Below are 18,257 nucleotides of genomic sequence, written 5' to 3' on the forward strand. Positions count from 1 at the left end.
AGCCCTTCTGTTGCTGAGGCAAAGTGGGTGTAGTGCAATTGCTAAAAGGGCAGACTCCTTCCTGGGGAAGAGGCAGAAGAAGGGGCAAGGTGACGCGCCTCACTGTGAGGGCATGGCCTTTTTGAAAGGACATAGCCAGAACCTGCACTGACGAGGGGGGGAAAAAAACAACATACCACCAACAAAAAACTTGAAGGGAGTGTGTGCACAGTAGGGCTGGAGGGTTACAAGAGTGGCAAGATAGCTCTGTGTCTCCCTCATTGCTCTGCAGGGAAGGGGCAGGTGGAATCCTGGGGCCGCCATTTTGTGCATGCTCACCCCCCACCAAAATGGCGGCGCCTGTAGCTCTTCCTGGCCTGCGTCCTCACCACACAGCAAACAAAACCTGGGGAGCCGTGAGGGTTCTCTCTGGTTTAGGAGAAACTGTCCTGGCAGGAGCTGGTAATGACAATCCCAAAACTCTAGATACACAAATTGAGACTGTGTGCTTTGGTCTTCCACCAGACCTCAGTTTTTGTTCTGGACATACCTGCAAAGCAGTTACGTGAGGAAAAAGATTGTCTTGAGGCAAGCAGGTTGGGATAAAATATATTTGGAGATGAGATGAGGGCAGATATTTATAGAAATGTGGTATTCACTGTTTCTTTCAGAAAAAGTACCTGGAAATGTTATAAGAAAGTGACAGTATATATGATTTACCACTTAATTGTTGAAAAACTTAACAGAAGATGATACCAAGTATTTATAAAACTGTGCATCTGTGTTCATCCAGACAAAACAAAGCCTAAGGCTTTATGAAGGAAAAGAATTATCCACCTCAATATCCTTGAATTTCTCCTAGTTAAAAGTAGATAGACAGAATTCATTTTTATGACATAAAGTTGGTTCTTAACATACTAGGAAATAATATATTGATAAATATATTAGAAAATAAGGACAATTATTTCTTCTTCACAGATGCTGTCAATATGAGTGAGAATATCCAGGAATTAAGGTAGGATACTTTTTTTTTTTTCTTTTAATTAGAGAAATCCTGTATCTGATATCCGTCATTGTGGTCAACATCATTCTTAAAGAAAATGGAAACAAACAGATGCTGAAGGTGTAGTCCTTAATACTAACACGACAGGAAAGGTGTGAACACAAAATTTAAGGATATGGGTACCCAAGGCAATCTACTGTGAGGGGTGAATTGCACTGATGATTGTAATTTGTGTACTTTGTTTCTGTCCACGGTGGAAGGAGTTCTTCCATATGTCAGCAGGATTTCTGCAAAAAAAAAAATCAGGATACAGTAAGGCCTAATGATAATGAATTTGCAGGAGCCCAGAATTATTTTTAATATTAGATTCAGGGTCATTCAGCAATGGAAAAGTGATATTTGTGATATTCAGTGATTTTACTGTTTTGGGGTGGGTTGAAGATGGTGATTAGATTTAGTGATTTTCATATACACATTTATGTACCTACTATTTGAAAAATTTTCCAAAAAAAAGAGGGATCATTAATGAGTTTCAGAGTTAATGGTCAACTGAGAAGGATAAGGATGATATTTTTCTTTTCTAAACTTCTTCTTTTCTGACTACTGAACAATATGATTACCTGTACATTGGAGAGGTTATTTTTTGCCAAGACTAAAATTATAACCCGTATTTTCTTTTTAAAACAGGATTGAGCAACTAATAAATGAACATGAACAGGAGGTGGCAGCACTAACTGCTGAAGCTAAGAGCACGAAGCTATGCAAATAGTATCCAAAGCCAGATGTAGAAGGTTCAGTATGTTTGTTTGATTATCGTACAGATAATGTTAAGAATAACCTTAATTTGCGAGGGCTTATTCTAGAGTATACCAGCTTATGTTGCTGGTATACTCTATGCCCTACTTTTTTTTTTTTTTAATGTCTGAAACTTAGGCAGTCGTTGAATAAATTGTAGAATGAAGAGAAAAAAAGAAAAATGAAGAAATAGGGAATCACGCTATATACAGGCAAAAAGTAATGCATTAGGCAAACTTCGAGAATTGGCACACTCAGGGACTGGTTCGGTTGCTGTGGTTCTGAAACAGCACCAGCAAAGTGGGTGGAAGTTCAAATTGTGGCTCTAGCTGTCAGCTCTGTTTTTGCCACCAGCTTTTTGAATGATGTATCTCCAGTATCAGAGTTGTGAACAGTTTTTGCAGAGTACCTGGCTACAGTTAAGAGCTGTGGTTGTGTGCAGTTTTAGGTGTCTATATTGCACCACGGGCTTTGCCTTCTATATGTTCAATGGATTCAGATACAAAATTAATTGCCAGTAACATTATCTGTTGAGTCACAGACAAGACTGAGTAAACAGTTGGGCTGTTTGCATAAAGGTACAAATAAATAGTAATGAGGGGTAATTTTAAATGCTTTTCATTTGGGGGAAGAAACAGATATGTTGGTACTATTGACTTTGGCAATAATTGAATGAGAAGAAAATGACACTGATTCTCACCAGCTACTTGGTGACTCAGAAATCAGTGTTCAATTACCAATTAAAAATCGAGGACATGCCATGCAGTGCTGCAAACTTAAGATGAGACTTAAATGTCGGCATATATATTATGACTGACCTGCATAGTTGAAAGTGAATAGCTGATAGCAAAATGCTTCTGATTCAGATTATGGAATAGTTGGGGTGCATTTGAAAGCAGACTTAGCTTTTTTACAATTTGGTTGAGGATTAAAAAGAGTCATAACCAGCAATAAAAATTATTAAGACTTGAGTCTGTATGATTTCATGTGAGAACTCTCAGACAGCAAATCTGGCCAATAAGACAGTATGTTTTAAACGTGGAATGATAATCAACCGAACACTAATTGTACTTTAAAGCAGTAAGTTTTAGTGTTCTTACTGATTACAGCAAAAACGACAAATGTTTCATGCTTTTGTGAGCATAATTTCTCCTTTTAAAATATTTCTTAGAGAACAAACAAGAAAGCAAAACATGGTGCATGTGCATCAAGTCAGTCACCTGGGATCTATAGTTTCTCAGCTGCGTTCTGAATTACAAGAATCTAGGAGGTTGTATGAAGACAAGGTGTGTATAGATTCGTGTGTAACAAGTAGTACTGGGTAAACTGGATATTTTGATGTGTAAAGTTTCCGGACAGATGGGTAAAATCTTTTGGTAAGGGTTTGCTTCAGAGGAACTGAGTGGACAAGATAAATGATATTATCTCGAGCATCATTTGTATTATTTTTAGGAACAAGTTATATTTCTCTAACAAAAACAGTTCTGCAGAATGCATTTGAGAACATACCAAAAATGATGCCTTCTGGAAATAAGTGAAGTAATTTTGTCCTTCAATTATCACTTATATGTGCAGTACAAGAAGATTCTTCCACTGTACCACTAGAAAATATACCAACAAGGAATAAAGTGGGCGGTAAAAATAGTTACTTATTTGAGTTGTACTGCCCAGAAAAGTTCTCTGACGATTTTTTTTTTCTTGGGAAGTGCAAGAACAAGAGTGCATAGGGATTAGGGCAGCTCTTGAGAAGCATTCAGCTGTCCAGAAGTGTCCCAGTGTAAGTTAAGAATCATAAAATTCACTGCAACGCTTCATATCAATAGAACATAATGCAGGTAAAAACGACAGCTAGCCAGTCCCTGTGTATTCAAGCCAATTTTTAAATACCATTATACAACAACTTTGATAAGTTACTTGCGTCCATAAAGACGTGCAATTAAACCAATTTTTTCCAGATAGTTACACAGAATTGCTACATACTGATGGAGAGAACTTCATACAGTCCTACCACAGAATCTCCGCCGTTTCACAAAGCACAAACCGTAAAAACAGGCCCCAGCTCTGGACTTTCTTACACCCAGCGATGACAGATGGAGAACACCCAGAATATCCCAGTCATGCCTGAGGCAGCAACATGCAAATGGATCTTTCCCTCCATACTGAGCTGGTGGGAGCAGGACTGCTGGCCAACAGCAAATTGGAAGGATCGCTGCAGTTAAGACAGGAGAGAAACCTGCCCTACGTGATCTGAACAAGCCCCTCTGCCCAAAAAGTGTCATGCCTAACAAATGTGCAGAGCAAGTGGAAGAACATGCAAGAGCACCAGCAGTCCCCATGCAGTGAGGAGCTACCAAGATCCACAAGCTTGCACAGCGTTAAAGAGAACACAGCCCACTACGCTGGGCAGAAGAAGGATCTGGGCAAGAAGGATCTGAGATTGCAGAAACAACTCAGCATCTAGAGAGTTTTTCGTTATCTAGATAGTCTTAGTGCAGCACACATGTAATTATCCTAGTACTAATGCTGTCGGCAGCTCAAAGTGCTGCCTTTGGATCTTTCAAATTTCAGATGCTTTTATGTTAGAAAAAGTTCCCCTTGATTACAGTATTCCGCTTGCATAAGACAATCATGCCTCACTAAACCAAACTCAGACAAGCCACATCACACTCTTAGATCCCTGTCTGTGACCCATAGGAAGGCACATAATGAAACATACTCATCATTTTCAGACCATGTTGCTCAGGATAGTCTCTGTCATCTGTTAGTCTCAAGCTTGAATGCTGTAAGACTGGTGGAGCGCTTTGTTGAATTTTTTCTGCAAAATTCCAACTTCAGGAGCCAGTCAAGCTGAGATGACAGCTTGAGATTCCAACTGCGGCTTAGGCTAGGCTGTGCACCACAGAACTTGGTGCCCATAAGACATTGCTTCAGAATGACATCCAGAGTGGCGACGTCACTTGGAAAGTTCCTCCAAAATATTCCCTGTGTTGCGTGCTAAGTGGCACTGCCTTGACAGAGCCATTTCCCTGGGGACCAGATCTGGGGATCTGTTTCTGTTTACTCTAAGGTTAGAACACAAAGTTGTAGATACTGTCCACACACAGGGCATTAGGATGTACTTAGTCACATTATATGAACAATCCCAGTTCAAAGCAACACTCAGCAACAGCAAGGAACCAAACAGTTCCTTAATGTGCTGCCTAGCAAACACTATAGTGAAATCACATCCAAGTCTACTGAGTTACACTGCACCTTTCGTATCATCATACACCAGATGAAGGTTTGGCAAGCTGCCCACGTCCAACAAGCTGTTAGGGTGTTCATCCTCTTCCCTGTGCATTTACAGAGGTGCATGGGCCACACAACAAATAGGGACTGAGGTCTGGGCCTGACATGGCCTCCGGACATCCCCAAGGTCCTGCTTTTCTTCAGTGGGGCCTTTTAACAGAAGCAGAGAGGCAGAGGCCCAGCTCAACTCCTCTCACAGTTAGTTACCATGCCTCTTCTCCAAGGGGTTTCTAAGGGGTCCTCCTGGAAGACCTTCAGAAGCACAAAGGGTAGAGAAGGGCTTATCCCTGGAAAACAAGCTAATCCCCAGAGACATTTCTCTTCAGGCTTCTAGCCAATTCTTCTAAGCACATGAAGCAGCAGATTCATCTGAGCAACAGCAGAACTGCAATGTTAGCTCAAAGCCAGCTGAGAGAGAAGGGAAGAATCCAAACCTCAGTCCAATACTGTCAACATGTTTCCTGGCAAATCTGATAGTAAGAACTCCATTCCGAATCTCCAGGCTTGTCCTCTGCGTACCCCGTTCTGATCAAAGCATACATAGTGGGTTTACCTCCTTCACTGCAGTTTGCCACAAAGCTACCTCAGCGTATTGGGGTTCATATTCTGCATACGAGATTTGTAGCTTCGAGCTTCATGATCTTTCCTCTCGATGAAGGGGACCAGAAATTACCCATTTTACATGCCCTTTCCAGATCATGTCCATTGCTTCACTCACTTACTTTGATGCTTTGGATTCTAGTTTTATAAACCACCAGAATATCTTTAAATTCTTAATTATTTTTGGTAAAAGTTAGTTAATGTTTTCTATAGAAAATGACCTGAATGCTCTCCACTTCTTTAAAAATTAGTAGAGCTGACCCATGCAGAAATGCTTGCTGGATCCAAATCCAGCTTAGATTACAAGTCATGAAGATTTAGGCATCCTTCTCCTACATGCTGCTGGAAAGGGAAAGTACAGGTCACAGGAGTGCTATGAGATTTGGCACAGTTGATATTCTCTGATCCAAAAACAGACTGAGGATGGAATGACAGGGATGTGTCAGGTCGAGCCTGTGGAGCCATGACAGATGTGCAGAGCAGGAATGACATTGTGTTTTATCATTTCCATAGGTTTTCACTGTTACCAGTTCTGTTTGATTCACATGCATCAAAACTCACACCAGGCAATTCTGAAAGTGACTTTTTACAGTATCACAAGTGAACTATGGTGAACTGTATTTAGCCTCTGTTACTATCTTTCATGCTCAAGGAAGAGTACAATTTAGAGTGTGCTTTTCGGGTAGGTCTGTGTACCTACATTTTGTTTGTTGTATTTTTGTTTTGTTTTGTTTTTACCTAAATCATGCAGTACACATCATAAGATCATATCCAGTAAAAAACTATAACTGTAGTGTGTATTCCTTAAAATATATTCTCTTTCAGAATATCTATCTTATATATAACAAGTAAAATTGGAAACACTGCATCAATTTCAGACTATTCTTTGCAATCTACAGATGGCATAAAATGTTCATTTCATTTCCCTGTGAAACAATAGACTACTGGTTCCTGAATAAAAACCACTTTTCAATAGGAAGTGCAATATTATTAAGTGTTATTAGGTAGGCTTCAGTGAAAGACAAGTTGATCATTTGATCTCAGGCTGTTATGTGGAGTTATGTCCAGGAAGGAGTGGGGCAGAATCTAAATAAAGCTTTTACAACTGTCTATCTGTTTTAGAACAAGCATTTCTCCACAGCTTCTCTCATAGGAAAAAGCCTTCACAAATAAAGTTTTTGATGTAGTAGGTGTAAGCCATGGTATGTTGTTGATATCAGATACTTTTCAGCAGTCAAGAAATTTGGTGGTTAGGTTTGAGATATAAATGTAAATATATAAGTGTTCTGTTTGGATAAGCCTATGTTAATACCTTTCCCTTTATTAAAAAGGGCTGTAGGCTGGCCTGCCATCTCATACATTGCCAAAAGTTGCATCCTTCCACAGGAACTGTGTGACTATCGGTTGGAACAATACATGTTTGCCTGTAGATTTCTTGATGTATTTGTAGTGAGGGAATTATGCCTCACTGTCTTAGTTGCATAAAACCTGCCCTTGGACATAGGCACTTCTGAAAAACTTTGCTGTATCTTTAAACACAAGGTGAACACATCTGGATAGTCTTGGAACCAAATTCTCCCTTAATTAGGAGGGCCCTGTCCAAGGAGAACTTTTTCTGTCACTGCCTGTGGGAGTCCTCTTGGTAATGCCATACGCAGTCCTTGAGCTCTGTAGAGGACATGCTTCAGGCTTAGGTTTTCTGTGGAAATACAAAGTAGTTGTGTAGAGAGGGTTCAAGGGAGAAATTCATAGGGCTTACTGTAATTTCTCCTCCTGATGGAGGATTCCAGAGGATCAGAAAATCCCTTTTCTCAAAAAGGATTTCAGGCAAGTAGGGGAAGAAAAGGCCCTGGTGCTCTCTGTAGCTGCTTAGAATTTGTAGCTCTAGGAAGTTGAAGATTACTCGTTTTACAAGTAAGGAATTTTTGGAGAGTTGCAGATCAGGGTGGAATCCCATTAATTCTCAGGAAGCTGAGCTAACTCTACAAGGTAATTGAGCTTAGTTATTAGGGAAAAAAAATGCTATTGTGAATATACCTAGGGAAAAACTCTGTTCCATCAAAAGATGACATTTAGACTTGCTTAGAGCAGAAGCTAGAAGAAAACTAAAAGAAAGCCAGTATGCTTCTTAAAGTAGAATATATTAAGATAATTCTTCGTGAATTTGCTTTTCATTTAGGTGGAGGATCTTGAGAAGCAGTTGCACCTAGCTCATTCTGAGGTAGCAAAAGTTCAGAACGAACGGGATCGATACAACCAAGAATGTGGAAATCTGAATGACCGGATTCATCAATTGTTGGTGTGAGCAGTGATAGTGTTGGAAAAAAAAAGACAACAAACACCTTGCTTTCTAAAAGTGTCGCCTTACTGCAGGTTTTTTCATTTGCACATTGTTTGTTTCCAAAGTGTGACAGCACCCTTATATATATAGTTAATTTTGAAGATTATTTTTGATTAGAAATTTGGATTGACTGTTACGACTATTTCCCAAAGGCCTTTGACATTCAGAATTAAGGTTAACATGTCATAATTTCAAAATGTTTGAAAGTGTGGAACCTCACAGTTTGGATCCCTGTGTCAAGGAACTTAAGTCCCTTTAACACATATTTTGTAAGACATGCCCAGGATTTTTGTAACAGCGCTAAAAGTTCCTTTTTGGTCTATTGAGAACACTCACAAAATGAAATGCAGTTAAAAAATTTGCCACAAAGATTTGGTTTCATAAAAACTGGCTTCATGCTCTGTAATTATCCTTTTTTTAAAATACAAGATTACTCTTTAACAACTGAATTTTGGGAGATGAATTTACATGGTTTCATTAGTTTTGTTTGCCTAATTGGTGTTACAGTCCTTCTGAAGGAGATGTTGAAATTACTTCGTTCAGTATGGTGTTCTCCTATTCAAGAATATGTTAAGTAAATCTTTTCCTGCAGTTTGCTGAAAGAGAAGACTGGAACCAGCATAATGATTGCATAGTTGAATGTTAAGATACTTTACTAATCCTTTTTTTTTTCCCTTTGTTTGTAGTTTCTGTTTCCATTCTGCCATTCTCCAAGCTTGCTGCTTTGTTCTCTACTTCAGCTTTAACAATATACACAGTCCTAGCTTCCAAAATAATAACAAAAGTTCTTATTGATAGAAATGTATATTGGTAATTCAGTTTGGCTACATTTTTAATTCATATTTTTGACATTTGTAGCTAAGAAATGTGTATATTAGTATTTTTAATATTATTTACATTCTACATTTATAATTTAAGTTATGTACTATTAGTATTATGTTTGAGGGAGAAAAGAGTTAAGCTCTGGAGAATAAGTAATAAATTACTGCAGGAAATGAAACAAGCAGTGAACATTTCTCATTAGTGGTAAGGATGGATATTTATCACAGAAGCCTTCCTTGGTAATGCTTTATTGTTTTTCATTTGAAGTTGGCACAATATAATCTCTTTTCATTTTGCTGCTTATATTGATTTTAGGATAGACAGAAATGGTATCAAAGACTTTAGTGTTGAGATTGTATGTAATTGAAAATAATTACAGAAGCAATATGTAAAGTTGAAAGTTACTGCTTTGTTGGGAGAAAACATGTAGGAGGTGCCAGACTAGTTTAGCCAATATTCCTGTTGTCTGTTAGGTGTAAATCTATGTCATAGTCGCTATTCAGGTACGTAAACATGTAATTGAAAGTTGCTAATGGTAAGAAAATAACAAAAAATCCAAAACGTGATTCAAGATGGGAAATTAATAATTTCTTGTAGACTGAACTTCATTTATAGTGCAATTGATCAATTTTTAACACTTAAGGTTTTTTTAGCCCCAGCTGCTCTAAATTTTAAAGTAACATTTTTTCTTTTTTTTATCACAGAAAATTAAACATACCAGACCAAAATAAAAATAAAAATAAAACCAGTATTCCAATTAGTACTTTATCAAATGGAGAATGAGTAGTGAAAACCAAAACTCATATAGTCAGTGTAGATCTGACCACACTGATGTAATTTTCCTCTGAAACTCACAGATGTTTAAGATGTACTGTAGAAAACCAGAAAGTGACATGAAGTTGTGAAAGTAGAAATAAACATTTCTCTTGGTCACTCCTTTTATTGCTGTTATTCAGAGGGCTGCAGTTAAGGAAAAATTTGAAACCATTGTAAGAATCTCCTCCTTGACTTTCCAGCTGGAGTCAACCAACGAAAGATTCGGTAAAGTTCAAGAAGATCTTAGAGCCAAACAGATAGATTTGGAGACTGCTGAGAGAACAGTGTCAAATCTTGTCAATGGCATGTCTGAAGGAGAAAGAAACAGCTCTCGAGGTTACCAATAAGGAAATCAAGAAGCTGCATTCACATGTTGGCAGTAATATGCAGGAGCTTGAGCATCTAAAGAACAAAGAGGTCCATTTACATGATGTGCAGTCAGAGTGTGAAACACTGAAGCTGCAGGTAATAGAGAAGGAAAGGATTATTGAGATCTTGCAAAAGCAAATTGATATCATGATCCAAGTTATAGACCAGCAGTATCAAACTGCTGGAGCGATGGAGGTTGAGAAGTCGCAGCTTTTAAAAGAAATTGGAAAGAAACTGGAAACTTCACGTGCAAGAACATAAGGTCAGTAAATGATGGTGTATTTATGTCTGTAATACAGTTAATATTCTCTTGTTGTAAATCTGCACCTTAATATTCCAACACTGTCTGGTTTTAAAGTCAATATGAGACTGTCCTTGGAATCCTAACAACACTGGAAGAGTTGGTGAAGAATAATATGAGCACATTCCCACCAAAAATGAGTATTTCATTGGTGCAAAAGCAGTCTTCAAAAGGCTTGCCACAGCTGGAATGTAATATGCTGTTCTGAGGAATAGAATGGTCCACATGAGTAGCAGAACAAGAAATACAGTGTTACTGAGAAATAACAGACAGTGAGCACTCAGAGTTCCAAGCTGGGAACACTGTATAACTGGCAATTTCTCAGACAAAAATTATGTGATACGATAGTCTTACTCAGGTTGCCAGCTTCTGAAAAAATTTGCTGCAGATAGGAAATTTCATGCACTTCTATCAGAGGACAGTTGAGTATTAAAGAACATGGAGGTAACGGTGCAAAAGGATGGAAATAGTTTTGATATTGTACACCTAGTAAGGTTAAACGTACTGGAAAGCCATCAGATCAGACTCTGGAGTACCCTTTTTGAGTGAATTACTCATTTTCACAGAATTGCTTTTCTACTCCATTTTTCTTTCATGCTCCAGATTGTTATCTGACAAATGAGAATTAAAGTAATGATGATATATATATATATATTTTTTTTTTTTGTGGTTAATTTATATATACATCTATATATTACACAATTATTATTTTTATATGAGTAGATTGCAAAGGAGGAGGAAGAAGTTAGAATACACAAGTCAGAGGCCACACTGAGCAAGCTGGAATTGGAAAAGGTTAAGCTGGTAAAAACGTGCACTGAGAGACTCCATGCAATTAATGATATGAAACTGGAAAAAGACCAACTAATGAACAAACTGAAAGCCATTCAGATTGAGCTAGCTGGCCTTGCAGGTAGGGAGCTTCAGATTAGCTCAGCTCAGATAGCTGCTAAATTGGGCTAATGTTAAAAATAGAAGGGCAGCTTGCTTGATGGATCCAAATACGGCCACTGGTACAGCTGAAGGTTCCCTGCCAGCATGGGATGGTCACGTTGCTCAGGGAGTAATGGTTTGGGTTTCTGGTGCAGAATGATGGACGTACAATCTTTATGGCAGTCTCTCACTACCCTGAGCAAAAAAATTCCCTGACTCTAGAGACCAAAGAAGCAGATCTAGTTAAACATAGTGCAGGAATGTGACCACTTTTCCCCGTGTGTTATTTAAGGGGTTTAATGGATCCTAGCAGCCATCTATGGTCAAGTTACAGTAGAACTTATTTCTGTTTTGTTTTGGATGCAATGTTATTTAAAAGCTTATGTCCTGACTCTGAGCACTGTCTCCACAGCAAAAGTATGGGGAAGCAGATCAAGATAATAAAATTTGGAAAACTAAAAAAAAAATGAGGTGCTGGACTGAATCAAGCCACTAAAACTGAGGGAGCTCCTCTGTTAAATCTGCATTGCAGCCTGGCAGGTGTTCACATGCTTTGCTCTCTGCACAACCCTGTATTCTCATAGGCTATGTTCTACATTTTGGTCTGGCTAACATGTAAGTCCAAGGTGCCTTACAGGTGAGCTGCTGTTGCTCCAGAAGGAAGAGTAATTTTCAGCTGCTCAGAGTTCTGGCTCTTTAGGATACAAATTTCCATGTAAGGTGGTTTGTTTTGTTTTGTTTTGTTTTCAAACAGGGGAGAAAAAAAAGTTTAGTATTGTGGTAGCCCTGAGATGTCCTCCACTTGAGAGAATCCAGCGCATCTGTTAAAAATTCTGAAAACAATGAAATGATCACTGGTGTATCCAGTTACAATAAAAACTAGAAAGTGTTTTGAGAATTGAGTGCTGCATATTGTGAAAGCTGTGACTAAAAGTGATCTGCTGTTACTTAGGGCTTGCTGTCTGGTACCTGCTTCTTGTGCTTGGCACAGGATTAGCGTTCTTCCACAGGAGCTGCAGGGCCCAGGGTACTCATCAGCTTCTGCTTCAGGCAAGCCACAGCACGTGGTGCCTCTTCCCCGCCTGTACTCCGCTGCTATGCCACTTCCCCTGAACTTGGCCAGCTGTGCCCCTCACGTGAGTACCCGATTCACAGAGCGAAAGTGTACTGACACAGGGATGTTCCAAAGATTAAAAATAACATGGAGATTCTGAACGGGAAAGCATCTGCTAGAAACATCCAAGAGCAGTTTCTTAGCACCGAAGACAAAATCATTGTCTATAGCTTCTCATTCATTGTGGAGTCTCAGATTCTATTTCTTTCTGCTTGTGAAATACATGAAAAAAACAACCAGACAATAAAAAATAACCACACTATAGATTGTAATAGCAGTTCATCTTACTTGCATCACCAATAACTTCATTTTTTACTTTTTTTGTTTTATGGTATTTGTTGTCAACCATGTATATTTGGTAGTGAAAATAGACTTGTCCATAGTTCCTGATACATTTTACCATCTGATCGACCTTCTAAAAGTTACTGCTTGTTATACTTAAATCTTTCTCCAAGCTGGCTTTCACTGATTTTTGACCAAATTTATCCTAGAAGATAAAACACTGCCCTTATTTTCTTTTGTGTTTGTACATTTACGTTAGATTTAAATTGGGTTATAGTGCTATGTTGATTTTCCATTATAGAAAACATCAAGTCAAATCGATTTTGAGGAAAAAAAATCTTTTGCTGTTTTTTTTGTATAGATTTTGTATAATCGTCCAAAACGGACCTGATGTTTTTCAATAAAAATGCATCAGCAAAAAGTGCCCGTTCTGTGCACAGATGAAGGTTAAGTTGGTGGGAGCAATGCTTTGAGTATGCAATGTGTTGAGTACTCTGGAAAAACCAGTTCTTCATAGGAAGGAATGGTTTCATTTGAATGATGTTGCACTTCATCGCAGAGCAGGGCTGTGACAATTAAGTAGTTCATAATTGCAGACAACTCAGCTGTTAGAGAAACAAGTGCCTAGAAAGCACCCTGAGATACTAATATTACTACCTTCCAAGCTGGTTGTTCTCTGTACAGTAAGACCTGGAATCACAGGTTAAAAAGGTAACAGGGTTGTTGTGAAAAAGCTTGTGGTTGTGTGAGAAAAAATACTCTTATAATTAAATGCTTATTTTTTGTTTTTGACCTTGGGACAATAGTAGTAACCTTTTTACAATGTTTATTTAAAACACAGTTATGTCAGCTATGTTCTCCTTTAATTGTATTTAGTTTCTTTACATATTTTGGTCAGATAACTTTCCAGATAAGAGTGTGGTCACATTTAGTATTTTGACAGTTTTCAAGTTATCATGACCTAGCCTCTACCACTTTTTAATTAGAACTACCAAACCCCACTTTTTTCTAACTGGTAATTCAAGAAAAGAGGTGGAAAAACATGTGACTTTGGATGTGTTTTGAAAAGCTGTGTGTCTTTATTAAAATGCATTGTAACAAAATGATTTTATTTCAGATGCTTTCCAAGCTAAGCGTTTTGAAGGAGGAACCACTGCAGGACTTAAAGAGGACTCCTCAAGAATTAACAAGCTCAGATGATAACATCTCCTCTGTAGATCTTGGGAAGAATGACAGCGATGGTGGGAAAACATCACCTTTAGCAACCATAAGGAACACTGTGTAAGAGCAGTAAACTGTTATTTCTGTCATGTGTGGTATACCTCTGTTGTCTTCTAAAACTAGAATTTGGACATTCATGTATTTTGGGAGTAGCATAGGATATCTTTATGCAAGAAAGGTAGTCTTAGGAATAAAGGTGAGATGGCCAAAAGCTTCCACAGCTTCTGTGGTTTGCCTGGTTCCTCAGATACATCAGATGGCAGGGAAATAGAAGTGACTACACCATTTACCTTTATTGCTTTCTTTTGGGCATTTATGTTTTTATTTTCACATAGAATTCCTTCTTTCTCTTCTTTCTTGGCTTTAAACAAGTGAGGATGACTGCTAAAAGGCATTCAGCACTTCAGCCTTTTTTGTAAAGAAAAAGGTGACAATATCCCCCATAGAACAAATTTCCTTTTAAATAAATATTTTGTTAATTAAATAGTGGACTTCCACCAAAAGAAACACAAATGGTGAATGGAAAGCTGGAACCAGATGCCTCAAGATAGGTTTGGCAGAGGAGAGATGTTATGGATTATCTCCTATGAAAATTGAGATGAAGCTTGATTTTTGTTTTTATTTCTATTTTTACTTCCATTCTCAGTGCCTTAGTTAAGAATTGTGCTGTATCCAAAGTTACCATATCAGAACAAGATGTCAAACAGCAAGTATTTATGGACAAGAAAAAAAATAATTCTATTCACAACTTGAGGTTGTTGCAAAAAAACTGACAGGGGAAGAAGGTTTTACATGATAAGGATAGCACTTTGTATGCTTGAAGCAGGCTTAGCAGGGTGTATTTGGCAGAGATACAGGTACAACTGCAGAGCTGCTGGAGGAAAGGGAGCATTTCTACAAAAGGTCAACACTAAGTTCAGCAGGATTTTACTTCTTTGGAATACTTCTAAGTGTCTCTCAATGCCAGTACTTAAAGTCAGTCTGTCTGTTGCTCGGATATAAATCAGTGATCCGTTTCGTTCTCTCATCAAATATCGCTGTACTCTAAAAATGTACTGTGCCTGAGAAAACGCACAGGACAAAGCTGGAAACGGCATGAATACATGATGGTACTTATCTGATGTCGTTAGGTGAGATATGGACTAGAAAGCACATTCCTAATAAGTGGAAGCTGGTTTGAAGAAGCTAGATCTAGGCTCTGTCATGTGGGTAACAAGAAAGAAGATAACAGTGGCAGTAGTTGTCAAAATTAGAAGTTCAATACATTTTTTTCCATTTCCATGACTACGTGTTATTTGTACAAAATGTAGTCCTTTATTTCCCAAAGATAGCCCTTATTTCAGTGATCTAAATTCACTACCAGTCTAATAGACTTTCAGTGAACGTGCGTAACTATTTTACTATTGTTTTTCTTCACCCTTAGGATATAGCTGTGTGCAATTTTACTCTGCTAAAAAAGCAGCTCATCTTCTAAAAAAGTAAAGTGTAGCAAACCTAATAGCAAGGTTTTTTTTTGCTGTGACCTTGACAGCCCTATGTCTTTTCCATGTGGGGAGGCTCCAACTAGAGACTCTGTCACTGAAAGCAGCATGGAACAGGATTCTTTTGTCCAGTGAGAAGTGATCTCACTTAGCTGAGCTACCTGCTTCTCAAAGTACTCATTCAAAATTCATTTTCTAAGGCTTTTTTAAAACTGCATTAGTTGTGAGCATGTTTTTGTTTTATTCATAATGCTAAAAACTTCCTGGGAACTACAAAACAAAGCTGGGATGTTTCTTTCATCCCTCTAAGAGCTCTGGAACTTAATTGCATTGTTTGCCTTTAATATACATGTAGAAGAGGTGGGGATTACATATGAGAGCTTTATGTTCTCACTGTAGAGGCTAGCTAGCATTACCAAAACTTAGCACAATATTTACAGAATATTGCAAGTTTTTGCCATCTTCTTGCTTGCAGGGATCCTTTATGCTTACCAACTGCAGACCATCAATCCCAAGGCACGACCTGGCCCTTCACATCCCCTGGTGAGTTTTCACTGGCTGCATTTGAGGATGAGTGCTCCCCATGGATGTGGAACTGACACGTTACTGAGTATTATTCAAAAAAAAAAAAAACACACAAACCTTGCTGCAAAATCTGTGGTTTGGTGCAAACAAGCTCCATGGAGGCTGATACCAGAACACTTAAAATGGGTTTCTTCTGTGACAGTTATTTGTGAATAGCAATAGCCTTGTGTAATTAGTATGGATAATACTTTCAAATTCTGGTGCCTAAGTTTAGGCCTTTAAGAGCCTGTATTCTGTATTCAAGTATCTAAATATTGATATGCTTTTGAGAGGGATCAAGTCATTGAGGATTCCCTTTGATTTTATTGAAAGTGCTGCATGGTCAGTACCTTTTAAAATGCAGTGACATTAACCTAAATATGAATATTAAGGGTATGTCTTTGAGCATCGAGGTTGGAAGATAGTAGGATTAGCCTTCTTCTCTTTTGCTGCGCAGAAATTTTACATTCTGTGAATTTTCTGTGAAAATTGCCTACAGATGTTGAAAATTTGTTGTCTCTTAGTATTTAGGTCAATTTTTTTTATTTTTTTTATTTTTTTCAGAGACAGCTTAGTTCTCCTCTGTCTGTCCTGAGGAGTAACTGCTATGAATCTTCTTTTTAAACTTCTAAATAGTATAGAAAGTAGATACTGTCAGCATTCTATTAAACCATCTATGACATCCAGGGATTTCCCTAGCTTCCAAAATACCTACAGGTATCACTTTTTACACAGAAGACTCTCCAGTCTTCTGGAGAGTAGTTGAAGGGCGGGATTTTGTGAGAAAACCCCAGAATTCTTCTGAGCAGCTCTTCATTACAAGTCCAGACCCAAGAAGGCCTGTTCAGCTGAGAGGTGCAGAGAAAGGTCTCCACTACACTTGCTGTTAATTGCTCCACCAGACGACCTTGCAGCTGGCCCCAGCACCTCACCAGAGCACAGACCCTCTGTGAGGAAAAGTGATTCTCCAGACATTGAATCCACAGTCTCCTGGATAAGTAAGTCCAGTCCCATTTACTGATCCAAAGATCTTGGCTAGGTCTCTTCCCAGCCAATACAGTAAGTGAGTTACAAACAGCAGGTTAAATTCTGCTCCTATTATTCTGTAAAAACCTGTGGAGTCCCACCATCGTTCACTGATCCAGTCTTTGGCGATTTGTGATTGTGGTACCTTTACTTAATTCTGCATTTGGTTTTTTAATATATGTTTGTAATGCGTAGCTAACAGAACCCAGTCACATTGCCAAATATACACACTGGTGTTTCTGAAGTGTACAGGGCTGATACAGGATTGATCTTGATCTGTTGTTCCAGAAAATAGAACTACAGCTTGCAAATTTATTGAAAGATAACTTATCAGTGGTTCATTTTAAAACACAGGAGTTCTGGCCCACTTACCTGAAACTGCTGTTTTTGCTTGCATCAGACTGCCTTTGATACAAGGTAGAGACTTCTATCTTGTGAAAGCTAAGCCCTGTCACAGATGTGTTTAAGTAGAGGTGTTTTTTTCTGTGATGAACGAGTTGTGAGTAAAATATAGTAGCTAATCAGTGTGCTATACAAAGGGAAGAGGACATACGTGCCACATGCCACTAAATGTAAGAACCAGTGAATTTCTTTATTTGGGTAAATATGTAGCATGTAGGGTTGCTTAATATTTGCAATAACAGGCAACAAAGTTGTCTAATACTCACATTTTTCATAGTTGATATTATCTCTGTAACACATCTAAAAATGTTATGGGGTTTACTGAAAATACTGATATAAGACTGTGTCTTTGTAGCCTTTAAGTGGTAGAAAAATAGGTTTTCCAGAACCACCAAATGGATGAGGATGATGAGCATTCCATTCCAGGTAGTCTATTAATTACTTACTGATGAGCCAGGCTGTTGGGTCTGCTTTATTACTTCACTTTGCAGAATGTGAGTAGGTACAAAATGTAAGTAGGTACAAAAAGAAAAGCAGGTAAGCTACTGACTTTTCACATGATACTTAATTGCCAAATAACATTTTTTGTAATTTTTCTCTTCCTCTTTCTTAAAATCTGAAAACAACCACTTCTCTTAGCAGGCAAATAAGCACTGCAAGTAGCAGTGTAATAGAAATGTAGCCCACCTAGCTCTAAGCTACTTGTAGTACTGGCAGAAATCTAATCAAAAGAGACTGATTTGTCTTGCTTCTCAGCTGGAAATTGTTTTTTCTGTATTTTCAGCATAACTGTAGCATGTTTGTATTGCACTGCTATCACATAAATGCAAGCTTCTCAGTTACTTCATTTTTCAGTACTTTAAAAACATCAGGATCCTCTCTCTGTCTGTAGAAAGGTATCTAAAAGAGCTGGGCTGTGC

General features: G+C 38.2%; 1 protein-coding gene across 1 annotated transcript in view; it reads left to right on the plus strand.

The window, feature by feature from the left end:
• The first annotated feature begins 290 nt into the window (after positions 1–290).
• The window catches only part of CCDC158 (coiled-coil domain containing 158), a 44,215-nt gene continuing 26,248 nt past the window's right edge, over positions 291–18,257 (plus strand). The window contains 13 exon segments of the mRNA XM_084517975.1: positions 291–575; positions 958–994; positions 1,670–1,726; positions 1,728–1,759; positions 2,951–3,063; positions 7,845–7,964; positions 9,845–9,937; positions 9,939–10,268; positions 11,038–11,272; positions 12,151–12,383; positions 13,761–13,924; positions 15,821–15,888; positions 16,719–16,907. Coding sequence (XP_084374101.1) covers positions 969–994; positions 1,670–1,726; positions 1,728–1,759; positions 2,951–3,063; positions 7,845–7,964; positions 9,845–9,937; positions 9,939–10,268; positions 11,038–11,272; positions 12,151–12,383; positions 13,761–13,924; positions 15,821–15,888; positions 16,719–16,907 — 1,660 coding nt within the window. The 5' untranslated portion in view covers positions 291–575; positions 958–968.

Source organism: Aythya ferina, assembly GCF_964211825.1.
Source record: "Aythya ferina genome assembly, chromosome: 4".
Classification (NCBI taxonomy): Eukaryota; Metazoa; Chordata; class Aves; order Anseriformes; family Anatidae; genus Aythya; species Aythya ferina.